General features: G+C 38.9%; 1 protein-coding gene across 2 annotated transcripts; it reads right to left on the bottom strand.

The window, feature by feature from the left end:
- Positions 1-1,653: 1,653 nt before the first annotated feature.
- Positions 1,654-16,581, bottom strand: FBXL3 (F-box and leucine rich repeat protein 3). 2 transcript variants are annotated; one of them, XM_037528897.2, is made up of 5 exons: positions 16,266-16,581; positions 10,824-11,169; positions 8,652-8,774; positions 5,967-6,138; positions 1,654-4,102 (listed from the first exon to the last, which is right to left on the bottom strand). In XM_037528897.2, exons 2-5 carry the CDS (start codon positions 11,166-11,168, stop codon positions 3,459-3,461), a joined length of 1,284 nt encoding a protein of 427 aa, XP_037384794.1. In that variant the 5' UTR covers position 11,169; positions 16,266-16,581; the 3' UTR covers positions 1,654-3,458. The 2 variants fall into 2 exon arrangements, with proteins under 2 accessions (XP_037384794.1, XP_054557411.1); XM_054701436.1 differs by lacking the exon at positions 16,266-16,581 and adding an exon at positions 15,549-15,818.
- Positions 16,582-18,944: the final 2,363 nt, after the last annotated feature.

Below are 18,944 nucleotides of genomic sequence, written 5' to 3'. Positions count from 1 at the left end.
TATGGGGGGCGGGGAAAGGAGGGCTTGGGGTCAAAATAAGGGGGTTGTAATTGTATGGGGAATATAAAAATAAAATTTAAATTAAATTTTGCTGCCCTTTGAACTACTGTTGAACCGAAATGTGATTTTTATTTTGCTTTAAGTTGGAAATGTATAAAATTTTGCTTCTAAGAGAAACCATTTTGTTGAATTGTTATTTTGTTTGAATTATATTAGGCCTTTAGAATAAATATATCTTAATTCTGATTCAGCATTAGGTAAGTATACCCACAAAGTGTCATCAAATACATTTTTGTAGGTACAGGAAAACAGTCAAAAGATGATTTCGACAACTAAACTTTAAATATTTGGAACCCTCATCCAATATTTCTTTGAAATCAGGGAAAAAAAATCCAAAGGCTTAGAAGTTTCATCTAGTTTTATAATCTGCTCTGGTGGCACTTCAATGAATTCTTTTTGACTACATTTTAAGATGACTTTACTGAAAGCTTCTGAATATAGCTCAAACTGCAATGAGAAGATCTTTAAAAAGTTCATAAAGTTGATTCTGAATGCTGGAATTTCTTTTAAAATAATTAAAATGACAGTCTAATGATCGTTTTTGGTAATATTTAAACAGGAAACTTCAATTAAAAAGGTGACAGCACAGTATTAAAAAAAAGATAACTTTTAAAGGAAATTGTTGGCATGTAATACAGAGCATTGTTCCAAGTCATCCACACATGCTTTTTTCCCCTGTCCATAGCCAAGGCAAATGGACTGGGCTGGCTAGACTTTGTTTTCAGTATGTTTATTCTTTAGATTCCTGCTCCTTGGAGTTTTTCTAGATTTTCTCCTTCCTATTTTTTAAAATATAGAATATTAATATGTTTATTTTTATACTGATTATGCTAAAGGTAAGGTGTCAGCAAGCAGATACATTTTTTTTCTGGCTTCTTGGTAACATTAAAACCAACCCTACAAGATAAACTGGCACTAGAGTCTGCAAAGGTAGTTCCTACAGTAAACGGAGTAAAGACCTAGTTCAGGCCTAAGCCTTCTTGACATTCCCTTCTATCATAAGTTTTCCCACAAATATAAAAAATTTCTTCAAATGCAATAAATTGATTTAATCTTGATAATGCCTGTTTAATCTAAATAGCCCAGATTACCAGGGTAAACTAAAGTTTCATTTCTTGAGAGCTATAAAGACAGATGATGAAAAGAATTTGAATAGTTTAAAACTATTTTGAGTGTAGGGGATTTACATAAAAATAATTCTCTAAAAGGACTATTAGCTTCAAGGACCTTGGTTCAGAATTCTAAGTAAGTGGTTTTGAATGTTTGTTCTAAATGCAAAGAAAACCTATTTTTAATTTAACCAATTTTCTTTACAAAATTTGAAAATAGCTTATTTCAAGACTAGATCCCATTTGCCCAATCATGTATTTTCAAAAAAGCCATCCTGCCATAAACATTTAATATTAAATACTGTGTAAGATATCAACTTGAAACAAAAAACAATACATTTATAAGTCTAACTTACTGACTTATTTAAAATCAACAATATATGTTTGGGTAGTTTTAAAAAACTGTAAGGAAACTGTAACATTAGTAACTATCTTTATTCTCAAATTCATAAAAACATATAACATATACTTTACAGTATAAACAATGAAGTGCTATATGCATTTTACTTATAAAGTGACTTTAAAGTATTTCAAGCATTATGTAATTCAATTTGTACAAAAAGCAAATTATCAAATAAAGCTTTGGTTAGCAGAACATTATGTATTTTCAAAACTATTTCCCAAAGTTGTTCAAGGAAAACAAGGTTCATACACTTACAGAGATTTCTTGTACAATCAAAGCTTTTTACTGTTTTATAAGAGGGAAAAATATTATAGTAATTACTTTTAATTTCCAAATTAAAAGTATGGATTCAGCCTTTCTTCCTATGTGTGGTCAGAATACCACCATCTATTTTGAAAAGCAAAAATTATGTAGAAAAATACCTTTTATTCTTGGGAAGAGAATCTATTTTAAAAATAGATCTGTAAGACTATTAGCTTCCACATAATTACCAAGATACTTTGTAAAAGGCCAAGCATTAATATTTCCATTGGAGGTAAACAGCTTCTAATTTTCCTTAGGAGGAGAATAATATCTACTAAGACTAACTCTCAGAAACAAATTTTTTATAATATATTTTAAAAACTAAATGTAGCCCCAAACTTAGTATTTTTACAGATTATACAACATAAGGAATTGCCTTTATTTATATGAAAGTAATAAAAATGCTACCTAACTTAAATAATATAAAATATTTATCAGTTTAACCAAATTAACATCCACAAAACTGCAAACACTTTTCTATTAAAATTTTGCAGTCCACTGAGCAAAATTTAAACCAAAATGATTATGCACATAAATACATCCTCTTTTAAATTTACTTATGCTGATCTGTACAATGGAGCTCCTTTTAAGATTTTTGAAAATTCTACTTACATAACTATTTAATTCCAAAATAGAAAAATGAGCCATCACAAAAATTCACTGAAGAATCATCTCCTTTCACAGGAACAACAAACATTTTAAATTCTGCCTTTAATTATTTCAATTTGGCTTTTTAAAATAGATTAAGTTTTCATTTCAATTATTGTATAATTCTTCAGAACTAGTTTGAACAACGGTAAGTAAAACCCAGGAAAACTGGTAAAGCATTCCTTACATAACACATGATGCCTCAAGTGCCACAAATATAGTAACATATCATAGAAAATATATTATTTAGCAGATTATAGCACAAACCTAAAAGTTTATACAAAGTTAAAACAGCCTCCTTTCTATTTTAATTTGCTCTTGGCTCTGTTTATTATTCTTCTATGACCATTGTTTGACATTTATCAATTTTCTAAGGTTCCAATTACTTACATATACCTAGTTAAATAACTTTGTAACATTTGAGGACAATCTCCTTCATTAAACACAACATATACCCCACATTTTTCTCAAAAAAAAAAAAAAAAAAAAGCTCACTTTCCTGAGCTATATTAAACACCTTATAACAGGTGTAAGTATAACTGAAAACCCTAAAATGTCAAGTTTACATTTTTAAAAAATGCATAGAGAACATAACATTTTGGAAAACCTATTAGTTCTCACATCTTGGATAATATATGTTTTGTTTCCTTCAGACTACACAAGGTGTAAGCCTTATAACTGGCTATTACTCTCAAATCTGAGCCATATATTCTTCTGAGATTTGACTGCTGACTAATCTAAAACACAGGAAATTTTCTGACCAAAACTGTTGCACTGGTCTTCCAAAAAATGATCCTTATATACTCGATTTAGATTATCAAATTTCTGTGCCACAAAATAGAGTAATATAAGAACTACAGGAAATAAACTTTTATTATAATACAATATGTTAAAAGTTAAGGTGATATTCATCATGCTCTAACATCATTCGGCTTTTACCAAGTAGGCATCATGTCTGGAAACCACACCCTACCAAGATGTTTGGACACTTCCCAGTGAATCTGCTCCAAACTATACTTTTGGTCAGGAATTAATACTTCTTCCATAATGGATAACTGAGACAGGCGGCCACCACACATTTTTACAAACTCAACAAAGGCACTACATGAGACTTCGCACTCCCCAAGTCCAATAGCAGATAAATTTTTGCAACGTTCTGCAATGCGAATTAACTCTTCATCAAGTGGCCGTAATCCATTAGCACAAACTACTAGTTCAACCAATCTAGGACATGTCATTCCCACACGACCAAGTACATCTTTGCTTACTGATCTCCCGAAGTAAAGATGGGTAGCAGGTATCTCATACCGAAAGAATGGATCAAATTCCTCTTCATATAAAAAAAAATACATCACTAAGTTCACTTTGGGTGAATGTCTGATGAAAGCATCCCAGCTGCTCTTCTGAATAGTATGAAAGTGTGTCTGTCCAGGATTCTCACTGACTACATCAATGCGCAAATGTTCTAATCGAACATGTTTTTCAGAAGATAAAGCAAGTAGCAATTCATCACTTAACAAGTGGTAGTTCAGGGCCAGTTCACGTAAGCCATGACACTGATCAGCCACACAAAGGATACCTTGGGAAAAAAAAGTTAATTTACAAATTTTTGTACAAGTTCATTGTCTCTTCAAAAATGCAATCTTCAAAATAGCTATTACTTATTTTTGAAATTTTTGAGTATTTGTGGAAAACCTATCTAGTACCAGACATCGCATACTCGCACAGTAACAGATAATACATTGAGTGTTTTGTTGTTCCATTGTTGTTTCTAAATACAAGGAAGAAATGACTAACGACTATATACATGATAAGATCTTGTTCATAAATTCTAGGGATCAGGGCATGGACTCTTGGGGTCCACTTTTAGAACATGCCTGCCAAAATTGCTTTTGTAGTTATTAGATCATATCTTGTTATCTTTAACTTGCATATTTGGTTACTATTTCCCATTTGTTTTCTTTTTATATCAGACTTTATGAGATCACAAAGAACATAAATAACTAGCCCAAAAGCCACTAGGTGAGATCAAGCAAGTTGTGTGTATTTAATAAAGAATAAATGAACACAGAATGCACCCGGATAAAGAGGGTAACAAGCTCATGGTTTCTGAAAGACACCTCACATAGTGTGATAGCTGCCACAAGTCATGTTGAGAGGACTATGAAAGGATAGTTTAGCTGGGGAAGCTAAACCAGAAAGGAGGAGGAAACAAACAAAACTGAACATCTGAGCTGAATTTCTGAAGGCTGGTCTAGAGTTAGCTAAATGAAGTGGGGGAAAGTATCCCACAAGCCTCAATGTACTGACCACACACAAAGGTACAAAGAACTATTATATACAAGTTCAAGTAAAAGCTGCATGTGAATGTGAGTAGCAAAAAAGATTAAGAGACAAGTGGAGGTAAGGACACAGAGGACACTGTACACTATAAAGCTATGAAGTATGGACCTAACTTTTAGAACAAACCTAAACAGATGTAAACATAGTATACATGCTATACATAGTAAAATGTGACCAAGGTCACATAGGAAGTAACTGCCAAAGTCCACCCTTCTACTTTATCTATTATCATCCTCAGTGATCTAGACTTGGCAGAAGCAACTGCAGAACAACCGCAATAGGTCAAACTATTCCCATCACAGGTCAGGGTGGGAGAAGTTGGAACAAGCGCTCTTCATCCAGGAAGGAGTCACTTTCTTAGAGAAGGCTAGTGTCATTTCTGGCAAGAAGATGGGAAGTGTTCTGTAAAGGGATCAAAGACCTAACACTGACCCTTAAAAACAAGTTTCCCAAATCACACAGCCAAAGTACTGGAAGGTGAGGACCAGCAGGAGCACTGCAAGTATGAAGCACAGGTTTATGCTTAGCTCTGCAATACAAGCCATGTGGAATTTAAATGATCTCCAACTGAATAATGCAGCGACACTTAGAAAATATAAGAGAGGTTTGAAATGACTTTCATGTTACTCCCCCATTTGACAGATTCAGTACCAAAATTCAATTGAGGAAAGCACTAACTTGCAAAATGTAAGGCAACATTATAATAGTTAGCACAACTCTTCTTCTATGGTGAGAAGAAAACCAATAATGACTTTTGCTTTGACCCAAAACCTATCCTGTTAGCCCAACTACAAATAGAAAAAAATCCATATTACCTAAAGGGGCATCTCAAGCAGTCTTCATCCTGTCCTTTCCATTTTTAAACTTACTCTATTTGTAGTACTGGTTGGACACAAATTGCCAAGAAAGGTTAGAAAATAAGTTGAAAGTAAGTGTATAGGCTAGGAATAGTACAGAATTTATGCTACTGTATTATGAAGTTATAAAAACACTATGCAAAAAGAATTAGTGCATCTTCAAGGTTAATGATCACAGTTCTTAATTTGATAAATACCTCAACACAGTTTACTAAAATGTGTACGGCAAAAAAAGCAGCCTACCTGCTGGAGAGACGTGAGGACAGCTGCTCATTTTTAGCAGCTTGAGCGTATCACTGTTGTTGGCTACCAGCACTTTGAGGGATGGATCATCTACTGGGGTATCATCTATCTTAAGCGAGGACAAGGATTTGGAATTTACAAACACAACCGTCAGTGCAGAGATAAAGTGAGACTGAAAAGCAAAAACAGTAAAACACCGCTTTGGTTACAAATGAGAAACCCCGCACATAAACCTTAATGTTCACATAAACCTTAATGTTACTGTTTTAGGGGTAGCAACCATTCTGTTATGGGAGTAAGGGGAAAAAGAGAGGCGGTATCTGCCATCTTTGAGAAGAGCCTTTTTACAGGTGCGAGAAGAAAAGGTTTTAAGCTTCGGGATGATTGTTGCTAAATCAAACCAATCAATGGTAAGAAAAAGAGAAATTCTGAAACCCAAGATAACACCTCTCAGGCACTTCACATCATCTTATCTTGAAACCCTACTCTAGTGTTGAAACTCTCACTAGTGTTCTACAACACTGAACTGCATTCTCTATTGGTCTGATAGCAATGGCTATTAAAGTAGCAGTAACTATTAGCATAATCATTACAAATAGTCAGCTAAGAAGCTATGAAAGACTCTTTTGCAATATGAAAGCTCATACAAATTTGATCTAAAATAATCTGAATCATACCTAAATTAAATTCCACATTTAAAACTCCTTTAAACATGTTAAATTATCTACAATATTTTAAAAAGCATTTTTCCCACAATGTACCAATTAATATCCTTCCAGTTATGTAAGTATCTGTTGGACACATAATTGAATTTAAAGCAACTGATGTAGGGAAATAGGAATTAAAAGCATGGTCAAAGTTTATGCAACTCTGAATCACAGCTTAGAAGCCGGTCATACCAATGGAAAAAAAAATGCATTTATTAATCCAATACATGCTACAATACATTCTCCTACATAACCAATCTTACCCTTTACTTCACTTTATAAATTCACTATAGTAGTAAACAAGATGCGGGAAGGCTATTAGGCAAGAAAGTATAATGAAACACAATCCTCTTGCTCATGTTTTTCTACTTACTTTTTCCTATGGTGATTAAATAACTGCTTAACTACTTAAATTTTGATTAGGTAACTGTTAAGCTACTTTAAGGTTACCATCTTTCTCCTCATTTTTACATCAAACAACTGTATCTTGAACAATCACATTTCTTCATTAGTATTCTCTTGGCTGCATTACTGCCTTCTTTTCCCTATTTCTCTCAGATTAAGCTCTGGTCAACTATACTTCTTTTGTGTTCTCTCTTTTTCTCTCAGGATTTCCAAGATATAGCAACACCTATTTCAGTGTCCTACAAAAGTCATAAAATAAAGAGTGTAAATATCCTAAGCTCATTTAATAAGGAAGCAGTTCTAGATGAACCAATAGCTCCCAAAGACAAAACTACAGTACATATCAATACAGTCCTAGTACTAAATGCACATAATAACCTTAATAAGAAAAAAAGTAAATTATGTTCAACATACCTTTTACTACAGTGTATTTTATACACACAATATGTACATTTAACTATGGTAGGTATACAGAAAATCAATTGAGAAAATGTCATTTTCTATATGAAGTTTTAATAAGGGGCAACTATACCATGTAACCAGGTGCTGTTTAGGGGCCCTGTATCATCTTAATGAGAGTCATCCGTATTGGTCTTAATTGGGAAGGGAAAATTTTGTATAGATAATAATCCAAAATTCAGAAGTTACTCAGATGGTTTTTGGGTACAATAAGTTTGACAGCTACAGAGATCTAACACATGTACTTTGAATCTTAGGATGTTGAAATAACATAAATTCTCTCCCTCATATCTCAAATACACAAATTTAACGACCCTTTTGAAATCTAGTAAGACTTTGAAATCATGATACATTTGTTACTGATATTCCAATGAACAACCTGGGTTACATACTCAAGTTAGTAATATTTCTTCCTGAACCATCCTAGTAAATTAAATCGCTAAGTGTTTAGAGGGGTGTCTGTGATGTATATGAAAAACACTTCAAATTATTATTAGATACTAACATACTGAATATTAACTAACATACAGAAGGGGCTTTATCAGTTTTTCTATTTAAGAGAATAGCTCCTAGAGAAAGACTATCTCTATGTGCAGGATTATGTTCATACAAATAAACAAAATAACTTCGCCAAAAAAAGTTTTCTTCAAATAAAATCAGTAAGTTAACCCAAGTTATACTGATACCAACTTCTGTGAAGAATGTATCTTTATACTCTTAACAAAAGATTTTATAAATAAGTTATACCTGCTCTCAGTACCAGCACTATCTACTTTCCTTTGTTTATAATTTCGCATTGTTCTGAAAAATCCTAAAAAGAGCATCTTTATGTCTCATTTTTCTAATATGCTCTTTTCTCATTTTACTTAGTCTTTGTTAGTATTTCCTATAAAAACCAATGCAAATTAATTTACTTTTAATCTTACAAATGAGGAAGAATAAGGTAATGAAAATAGGAAAAGCCTTTTAAAAATTCAATTGCTTAACATTCCACAGAGTAATGGTTTTCCATTATATATACTACTTTTCTTATATTCACTCCCACTGGCAATAAAAGATGGTTAGGGTTACACTAGATTTCTCAGTGACTACTAATAACAAAACCAGCAGATACCTTTGGCAAATCCATAAAGCTTGGCCGAGCAGTTGAAATAAGTCCTAGTGTTTTTAAAGAGCAATTCACAAGTTGTGATAATATATCACAAGCTGCCTCAGCTGACTCTTTGCTGCTGTCCACCTAGAAAAGAAAGGACCATTTATCCATACATATATTTACATTTCTCTGTACATGTAATTTTATAAAAGCAAGAAAAACAGTTTTTTGTTCACTACAAAAGCAAGAAAAACAGTTTTTGTTCATTAAATTAAATTTAATTGTAAATTTAAATTCTCACATATACTGTCAGTCTCTTTGGAGGTTCTCTGGAAAATAAGGACAATTTTCAAGACTTGACTTCTATCATGATGAGATATTCAATGCTGAAAGGACCTGGCTTTCAAGTTGAGTGATCCTAAATTGACTGAATAACCTAATGAAAAACATAAACTTACAATCTACGAAAATAGTTATGTATTTGGTGGTAGGTCACCTCATACATGTTTTATACTGAGAAACTGAGTATTTACTTAGAAGGTTCAGGTGAATTATAACCTGGGTTTCATCATTAATATACTAAGGAAAAATTAGAGGTGAAATAAGGCATAGATGAAAGTAATACCATTATTTTAATTTCCAGATTGATATACATTACCTTAATCCAAAATATTCTTGAGAACTGATCTGGGGCCTCCCTCGTGGCACAAGGGGTTATGTCTTAGCACTATCAAATTATTGGCAGCCACTGCAGCATGAGTTCAATCCCCAGGCAAGGAGGTGACCCACATGGCACAGCAGACCTCTCCTGTCCTGCCCCCTGCTCCCCTCAGCAGTGTATTTTAGCCAAACTGCTTGTTCTGCTCTCCATTCTGTCTCTGGTGAATCTTCTTACCAGCCACCCACCGCCTTTGGGCTACACCCCAGCTCTTGTACGTATAAATAAATCTTTAAAAAAAAACAAACTGATTATGGTACAGTTCTGTACGTGTTCATAATATAATCCTTTGGTTAGGGTTCTCTACACCAGTGATTCTCAAAGTGTGGTCCTGGGACCAGTATCAACATCATCTGATAATTTTTCAGAAATGCAAATTCTCATACCCAACTCAGACCATCAGGACTATAAATTCTGGGGGTGGAACCCAATAATCTGTATAATAAGTTCTCCAGTTTCTGATACAAAGTCTAAGAAGCACTGGTCTATACTGGTAACTGACTACAAACCTCTGTGGTATAGAGTCAGTCATGATTTAAACACAAACATCAGGAGAGCTCACGAGAATCCTGTGATGTGGCTCTTTCTGCAAATCAGAAATTATTTCCTCAAAACTGTTTAAATGTATAGAATACAAATGTTTAAATACATAGGACAAATGGTTTTGTGAGGATTCTACAAACAGGATATAGTGCCTATAAAAATACAACACTGGGGCCTCCCCTGGTGGTGCAGCACTTAAGCGCGGGTTGCGAAGCTGCACGCAGCCTCTGCAGCACTGGTCCAATCCCCAGCCACCGGGTGAGGGTCCCACATGGCACACAGACCTTTCCTGCCGCGCCCGCTGCTCCCCTCAGCAGTGTATTTCTTCATCAGTCTGCCTGTTCTGTTCCCCGCTATGGCTCTGGTGAATTCTCTCACCCTCCTGCGCTTCTGACTGTACCCAGTGCTCGTATAAATGAATAAATTAAAAAAAAAAAAAATACAACACTGACCCAGTCAATCCACTTGATTGAATTGGCCTTTAAACCTATGAGATTAATGTATTATACACATTTCTTAGGTAGTATTTACCACTTAATATTTTTTTGACAACTCAAAGATGACTGCAACTGAAAGGAAGGCTCTTCAGGTTTCTTAATGGGAGTGGGTAAGTGTGCGAGTATAGGGGGTCGGGGGTAACATGAGGAATTTGATCCTTCCACCATTGCCCCACTCTTGCCCCCAATTAGGGTTGCTTCTCCTTTACAAAATTATCAATTATAATAATTATATTATATAAAAATTATCAATTATAATAATAAAATTTAGCTCATACACGATCACTTGTGTCAGGTATTAAGTACACAATAATCCTAGACCTTTAAACACTTTCCCTAAAATGAAGTATTGTAAAGACATGAGATGATGTATTGGTTCAGGACACAAAAGTGGCTGAATGTTTTATTTTTTAAAAGACGGATTTAAAGTATTACCTTGAAGCTGACATATTGTAGATGATTTGAATGTCTTTTAATAATCTGTTTGATCAGCTCTGGATGTGTAGCTTTCAAGTAAGATGTAGCTGGCTGATTCAGTTCAAATTCAAAACATCTCCACAAGTCAGGCATGTGAAATACCTGGTTCCAGTTACGGCAAACTTGTGAAGCATGAGCCCGGTCAAGAAGAGGCAAATACTTAAACACTTGGAGAATGATGTCCTGAAGGAGATTCCCCCAATCACAAGTCTGAGAATGCTCATTTGCAGTCCTGAGTTTCTTGGCATTCTCTGCAGTATCTTTTTCTGAGGCAATGCGGTCACTCTCTCTTCCTCGTTTCATCCTATTCAGAAAAATGAATTATTTTTTTTGTACTTCTGAAAAAGAGGAACCCAAATTTCATTCTTCTGTCACTGACGTTTGTATACATGTTTATATATACAAACACAAACACATGAGTAGAATCAGATCTAATTTAAGGAAAGAGTATCAAAACAAAATATAACAATATGTCAGTGAAGATCAACTATGGTTTTACAAATTCTATATATCTTTTTTGCATCTCTATACTATACTACTTGGGGGAAACATTATGATTTTGAAATTAAACCAAGGATTTATATTTCAAAAGTTGTAGTCAACTAACTAAAAGCAACTTGTAAGAGAACTCACAGTGATACTTCTGAAGATTTCCTTAAAATCACCTAAGGCTACCTCAGGTTCTTAAATTCAATACAGAGGAGAGTCCCAGCAATCTCCGTAGAAGATATGAGTTAAATAGCAAATAAAGAATTTGAATAAAATAGTTTTTTTAAGATTTTATTTATTTATACAAGAGCTGGGGTACAGGCCAGAGGCACGGGAGGGTGAAAGAATTCACCAGAGACAGAGCGGGGAGCAGAACATGCAGACGGACAAAGACATTGGTGAGGAGATCAGCAGGCGAGGCAGTGGGTTCTCCCTGGCCGGCCAGGATCGAACCCGCGCTGCAGAGGCTGCGGACAGCTTCACAGCGCTGCACTCAACCCACTGTATGTGGAGGCCATGAATTAAATAGATTTTTTATTAAAAGACATGAATTAACATCTTACCACAGTGAATAGTTATATGTTACTGACATTTCCAATCTATGTTCAAAATAAACAAACTCATCCTTGATTATGACTGTTTGGTGTGGAATGTGGTTTCTTCTTCTAGCATATCACAGTTCAGTTGCAATGTTTCCCCCAAATTCCACCCTGAATGATAGGAATTTGTTTATTCTATGTATCTGTACTACTTTCACTCCATTGGTTTTTTTGAAAAGTTTTCTTATTGCAAACTAATAAAACAGTTAAAGCAGAAAGGGCTCTGGAATCCAGCTATGCAGTGTTCAATCCAGTCCCTACCTACCTCTCATTACTTGACCTTCCTGCACTTCAGTTTGTAAAACAAGAATAATTAACACATAGGGTTCTTGTCAGGAATGAAAGTACTATTAAGGTTTCTGAAAGGCAACAGATAATTGCTTAACTGAAATATGGGAAAGCAGCCCAGTATTAAAGCCATACATTAAAGTATACAACACAGTAAAAACAAAGATTGCCAAACAGGGCAAAGAATAATCCTACCTATCTTTTTTTTATTTATTTTTTTAAAGATTTATTTATTCATTTATTTTTATCTATCTATCTATCTATCTATCTATCTATATCTATCTATCTATCTATCTATCTATCTATCTATCTATCTATTTATACAAGCACTGGGTACAGCCAGAAGCGCGGGAGGGTGAGAGAATTCACCAGAGCCAGAGCGGGGAGCAGAGCAGGCAGAAGGACCGAAGAACACTGCTGAGGGGAGCAGCGGGCGGCAGGAGAGGTCTGCGTGCCATGCGGGACCCTCCTCTGGTGGCCGGGGAATAGCTGGGGATTGAACCGGCACTGCAGAGGTTGCAGGCAGCTTCACAACCCAGTGCTCAACCGCTGCGCCACCAGGGGAGGCCCCCTACCTATCTTTTAAAGTTAAGTGACTAAGAGAGAAAGTGTGCCCAAGAACCCATGCTAACATGTGCGAAACAATGGAAGTAGATCCACCAAATTATTGAACGTTAATAGTAACTACAATAGTAGCATTATAGTGATGGGATTAATTATATATTTATTATATTACTTGATTATAATAGCAGTGACATTACAGGTAACTCTTTTTGCGAGTACTTTCCTCTATATTTTACACATTTCTTCCAATATCAACGAAATGCACTGTAATCAAATAAAAAGATCTTGTTTTTATTTATTTTTCTGTTGTTTCTAGGGAGCAGCTCTGGGCAGGATAGTGGATTTTCGTGTCATAATTTTTCAGACTCATGGCTTGTGGTTCTAACTCCCTTCTAACACACCACTGTACACGAATTTCTGATTCCTGTGTGGGATAAAGAAATGTGCATATGCATGATTCTAAGCCAAGTCGATCCTCACACTCTCTATTTAGAAGCTTTCAAAACTTATGAAAGAGGACTGGGATATGAGGGATACAGAATCCAATAACATCAGCCTATGAAGACTTAGCATATGTGCAATAAACTACCTATTTTCTTGCTCCTACTACCAACTCTGTGAGTAAAGAGAAGTAAATGATGAATATTCTATTGAACAGAGGTAGAGGAAGACAGAAAACTGAATGACAAAGGTCTTTGATGGCAAGAGGGTAGTTTTACAGAACACAGAAACACACATGTGAATCTAAGAATACATTTTCTCAAAAGGTAGTATAATCTACAATCTTTAATATTAAAAAAATTCTCCTAGTAATAATGTCCCCATTAGAGGTTGAGAGAACACTGTCATTATGACCCAATTTTCTGCTTTAACCTATCCTGAAGGCTTACTTTAATTTTAGCATATAAAATTTGGGTCAAGGAACAAAGAGTTTGCTACCCAGGGCTTATAATTTCTCTTCTGGCAACCTAAAACTACTCAGAATTTGGAGGTACAGAGATTTTTAAAAAAGTGAAGTGGTGTTTATGCGGATATAGAAACAAATAATGACTATTATTCACATAATTATCTTTGCTAATACTTTGCTGGTCGTAGCAATAAATACTTTTTCAACTACAGTCCTGTTTCAAATAAGTTTATTTCAATACCTTTCCCAAGCTGAGGGAAGAAAAAGTTGTCATATTAAAAATTAGTATGCAACACTGAGGAACGGTATCTGCTGATCTATATACCACGAAAAGCTATTTGATCACTAAAGCATATTTTAAGCACTTTCTAGGTTATGAATAGCTGAACAAAATCTGTAAATTGTTCTATGTAGTATGACTGTATTATGTCAGAATGATAGTATATTAGGCAATAGGAAAAAAATGTAAGGCCAAATGCTGATAAAAAGGGTGTCTGCATTAATCCTCATTTATGCACGAAAATACAATTCCGTGGGCTCCTAATGTTCAAAAGCCAGTATTTTCCAAGATGATGTCACTTTATTCTCACAAAATTTCACATTGCATTCAAAAGTATTTTATTTTATTTTTTAAATCTCTCTTTTTTAAAGATTCATTTATACAAGAACTGGGGCACAGGCCAGAGGCACGGGAGGGTGGGAGAATTCATGAAACAGAGCAGGGAGCAGAACAGGCAGACTGACGGAAATACACTGCTTTGGGGAGCAGCGGGAGAGGTCGCCACACCATGTGAGCATCTTCCTGGCCGGCTGGGAATCAAACCCGTGCTGCAGAGGCTGCGGACAGCATCACAGCTCTGCGCTCAACCCACTGCGCCACCAGGGAGGCCCTCAAAAGTATTTTATTAGAGCTATTTATACATGATGCTCTGCAGCACAGAAAGTTAAAAAATATTTATTTCCTTCCTACTTTTAGTCAAAGAACGAACATCTTATGTTTGAACAGGGGTTGTGCCACTGAGAATGCTGGATAATATAACTCACTGAGAGTAAAGGAACAAAACCAGGCCCTTTAGAGTTTTGGCAATTCACAGATTTTCCCCAAATAAGTGATGCAATACAGGCTGCTATACTCTATTGGTGAGGAACAAACATTACTGAAAATGCCAAAAAACAAACTAATAATGAAAAATCACAAACCAGTTGAGCAGCACAGGGAGGACTGCACAAATGCTAAACATTTCCATACACTCTGAAAGGAACAGCCAGCTTGACCTTAGGTGAGGAACAGAACACTCACCTGAGAGTCCCTCATTGTATGAGGCACCTTAAGTACACTGGGCATGTAAGTCATTTTAAAAGTCCACTGGGCAGGGCCTCCCCGGTGGCGCAGCAGGTTGAGCGCGGTGCTGTGAAGCTGTCCGCAGCCTCTGCTGTGAGAGTTTGATTCCCAGCAGGCCAGGGAAATACCCACATGGCGCCGCAGACCTCTCTTGCCGCCCGCTGCTCCCCTCAGCAGTGTACTTCGTCAGTCTGCCTGTTCTGTTCCCTGCTCTGGCTCTGGTGAGTCCTCTCACCCTCCCACCTCTGACTGTACCCCAGCTCTTGTATAAATAAATCTTAAAAAATAAAAAATGAAAGGTTAAAAAAAAAGTCCAATGAAAGGTTAAAAAAAAAAAAGTCCAAAGGAATCACAATTCCTTTCCCTCTACGTTCTGTTTTAACTAATGTCAACATCAACACACGCTCTTTAACCGGAATACACAACTGAAGCAGAGCAAAGTTTGCATGAACTCAGAACTACCAAGTAGGAAGGCGGTGGTGGTGAAAACACACCTAAAATTTTAAAGATAACCGGGAGCCGATGGCTTTTGCATCACCATCTCAGGAATGGTGGGGGGACGCGCCTCCACGACACGATCTGGCCCCGGGGCTGGGCATCACCAGCAGGAACAAAACCCAGTAACGTCACCACCATCACCGTCACCTCCCACCTCTCAGTCGGGAGTCGCAGAGGTAAGAGGTTTCCGCTGACCCCCCCGACGGGTCTGCAACCCCACCCGAAACGGACGCGCACGCCAAGGGCAGGGGCGACGCCGTTCCGCACACGTTAACCAAGTTTCCCCGGGCTCCGCGGCGGGGGCGCCCCCACGGGCTCTCCCGGACGGGTCGCAGGCGCCCCACGCCGGGCCGTCTATTCTGACACCTCAACGCCCCCGTTTCTTAAGTTACACGCGCCCGCGGAGCCGGCGACGCCGGGAGGGGCTGGCAGCGCGCGCCACGCCCGGTACCTGTCGCGGGCCCCGCCCGGGGAGTCAGTCCCGGGGCCCGCGAGCGGGCGGGCGGGCGGGCGGCCGCGCCCCACACGCACCACGCCTTGTTGACATGTTTTCCAGCGGGCACCGCGGGGAAACGCCCCCAGGCAGGCGCCAGGTCCTCGCGCCGCGCCCCCCGCCCGCGCCCGGGCCCGCGCCCCCACTGGCCACCCCGACACCCAGCCATGTCGGCGCCCCTCCCCGGCCGCACCGGGGCTCGGCCCTGCCCCGCCGTTACCTGCTGCCGGAGGCGGCTTCCCCCACACACCACCCCGGGCTCCGGGAACCGCGGCGGCGGCGGCCGGGCCCGCGACCCTCACATGAGGCGCCCCGGGCCTCCCGCTCAGCGCCCCCGCCGCGGCGGCCCCCCGCGCTCCGCCCGCATCCGAGGCGCAGGTCCCGCGGCGGGCGCCAACGCGGCTCCACCGCGGCGCTCCGGCTGCCCAGGGAGACGCCTTCCTTCTCCGGCCCGCGCCGCCGCGTCTTCTCCTGAGACCCCCAGTCGGCGCGAGGCACCCGGCGCGAGCTGCCGCCACCGCGTAGGGCCCCGCGCCTGGGCCGAGACGGCGAGCCCAAGATGGCGCCCGGGATCGCGGCCGCGCGCTTTTCCCGGCGCGTCTCCGCCCGGGGGTGCGCGCGCGCGCCCGCCGTGATGCGCCCGCGCGGGAGCGCGCGCCGCTGGGGGGTCTCGGCCTCCCGGTTCAAGGGGACGCGCCTTGCTCTCTGCCTTGCTCCGCGAAGCCGGGCTTGGACTTGGGAGGGCTGGAGCGAGCTAGAGGCCCAAGAGACTAGCCGGAAAGTTTAGGGAGGTGGAGCAGAAGGGAAAAGGCAGGAGTGTCTCTGGATTCCAGGATAAGCTGCTGGCCTTGAGGGCGGAGCAGCCCACGCGGAGACACACCATGCGGGCTGCAAGAAATAGACGGTGCACATCATACATGGACAGGTGTTTTAAAACTACCCAAATGGTGACAGTGTTGACCCCGGAATTACAAGGGATTTGTGCATGTAAAATATTGCATTTTTCAATTTTCTTAAACAACTTATATCATCAGTGACTACTTTTTTGAAAGCACCTTTACTTTATAGACGCCTGACATTTGTAAATAGCTTTCTGAAACACGATGAGGAAAGTGTAAAGGGGATGAGTAATTGAATGTATACCTGGGATGAAGCATTTTGTAAATCCTAGCATCTTGGCTTGTCACTGCTACTATAGGTAACTTGTTTTACAGGTTTGGATTTTTTTTTTTTTTTTTGAATACTGGAGTATCTTCAAGTTAGAAATATCCTTAGGTGCAAAATCATAATGTGAAGGATTCCCCATTCTCCCGCCTCCCTCAAATATAAAGAAAAAGTAACATTCTATCCAAAAATGTGTTCCATTGATCTAAGAGATTGGGAGGCAGTGATGCCCAAGGGCCCCTCCACTCTTCCACTGTGCCCCACCCCAAATTGAGCTAGGAAGCATGTGTAAAATAACATTAAGATTCAGTGTGGGCCTCCCTGGTGTTGCAAGGGGTTAAGATGCAACCTCTGAATCTATCCAGAGCCTCTGCAGCACAGGTTAGATCCCTGGCCAGGGATCTACCCACATGCAGTAGGTAGTAAGAGAAAAGATCACAGATCTTTTCTTTTCTCTTACTGGCTAAGAGAGGTGCAGCAGACCTCTCCTATCTTGCCCGATGCTCCCCTCAGCAGTGTATTTCAGTTAGTCTGCCTGTTCTGTTCCCCACTCTGTCTCTGGTGAATCCTCTTACCCCCCCCACCTCTGGCCTGTACCCCAGTTCTTGTATGCATAAATAAATCAATCTTTAAAAAAAAGATTCAGGGCCTCCCCTGGTGGTGCAGGCAGTTGAGTGCCACCCTATGAAGCTATTGGCAGCCTCTGCAGTGCCAGTTCGATTCCTGCTGGCGGGGGAGGGTCCCACATGGTGCAGCAGAAGTCTTCTGTTGTGTCCGCTGCTCCCCTCTGCAGTGTATTTCGGTCTCTCTGCCTGTTCTGTTCCCCACTCTGACTCTGGTGAATCCTCTCACCCTCCTGCGCATCTGGCCTGTATCCCAGCTTGTGTATAAATAAATAAATCTTTAAAAAAAAAATTCAGTGTGGGGAAAATACCAGTGTTTTCTGTTTGGACCTGACTATCTGACCATCACTTCAAATGGTACAAAGCTTCTAGTGACAATAATGTGGATGTACCGAACTGCAACATTTTTCTAGGTCCTTTAGTGACTGGATGATGGACACTAAGTCCTAAGAGAAACAATGATATTTGTGGACTATAGTCCCATTTATTTGAATGCTAGATTGACATTATTAATGATCAGCAAAACACATTAAAACAAATCAGCAAGCATATCTAGAATATTATGTTACATTTCACACTTCAACTGTAGTTCTTTTTAATTCCTTACTATCTATCCTCTTCCTAAAGAACACAGGACCTTGGCACACTTACAGAATGCTCCTTCTCTTTCCCTCTTACTTTTATTTAAAGATTTTATTTTTTTAAAGATGTGTGCTTATATTCTAATCAATCAATACTCACATCCACTTAGTTGCATTAGTGAAGATCAGTGACTTTGGGAGGAAAGGGAGAGGGTATTTTTGGAGCAGACCCATCCGTCAGGGAAGAATATTTTTTGTTTTTTGACTTAGATTTTCATCCAGGTTCTGCCTTTACTAGATATGAGTTTTGCCAAGTTACTTACCTTCCTTGTGCTTCAGTTTCCTCATCTGTAGAATGGGAAATAATAAAATGTAACAAGCCCAGTAAATGTTAGTTTTATCATTGTTACTAGCACTAGCGGCTTTAACTCCAGGAGTGAGGACAGAGGCAGTTGTTTTTTAATTCCAGGCCTCCTCAGCAGCAAGAGCTGTGATCTTTTCTCTTACTGGCTAAGCAGCAGGAACACCTCA

The sequence above is a fragment of the Talpa occidentalis genome, unplaced genomic scaffold (genome assembly GCF_014898055.3).
Source record: "Talpa occidentalis isolate TD23 unplaced genomic scaffold, MPIMG_talOcc4v2.1 talOcc4.5, whole genome shotgun sequence".
Taxonomy (NCBI): Eukaryota; Metazoa; Chordata; class Mammalia; order Eulipotyphla; family Talpidae; genus Talpa; species Talpa occidentalis.
Note: the sequence above shows the minus strand (reverse complement) of the source record. Positions and strands in the feature narration are given on the sequence as shown.

Bases quoted from the DNA above. Each gene is read 5' to 3' on its own strand.
- FBXL3 (XM_037528897.2), bottom strand. From the start codon at position 11,168: ATGAAACGAGGAAGAGAGAGTGACCGCATTGCCTCAGAAAAAGATACT. The intron at 8,775-10,823 runs GTAATACTTTAA...TTTCTTTTCTAG, and splicing joins TACAATATGTCAGCTTCAAG to GTGGACAGCAGCAAAGAGTC. The intron at 6,139-8,651 runs GTATCTGCTGGT...TTTGCTTTTCAG, and splicing joins GCTTTATGGATTTGCCAAAG to TCTCACTTTATCTCTGCACT.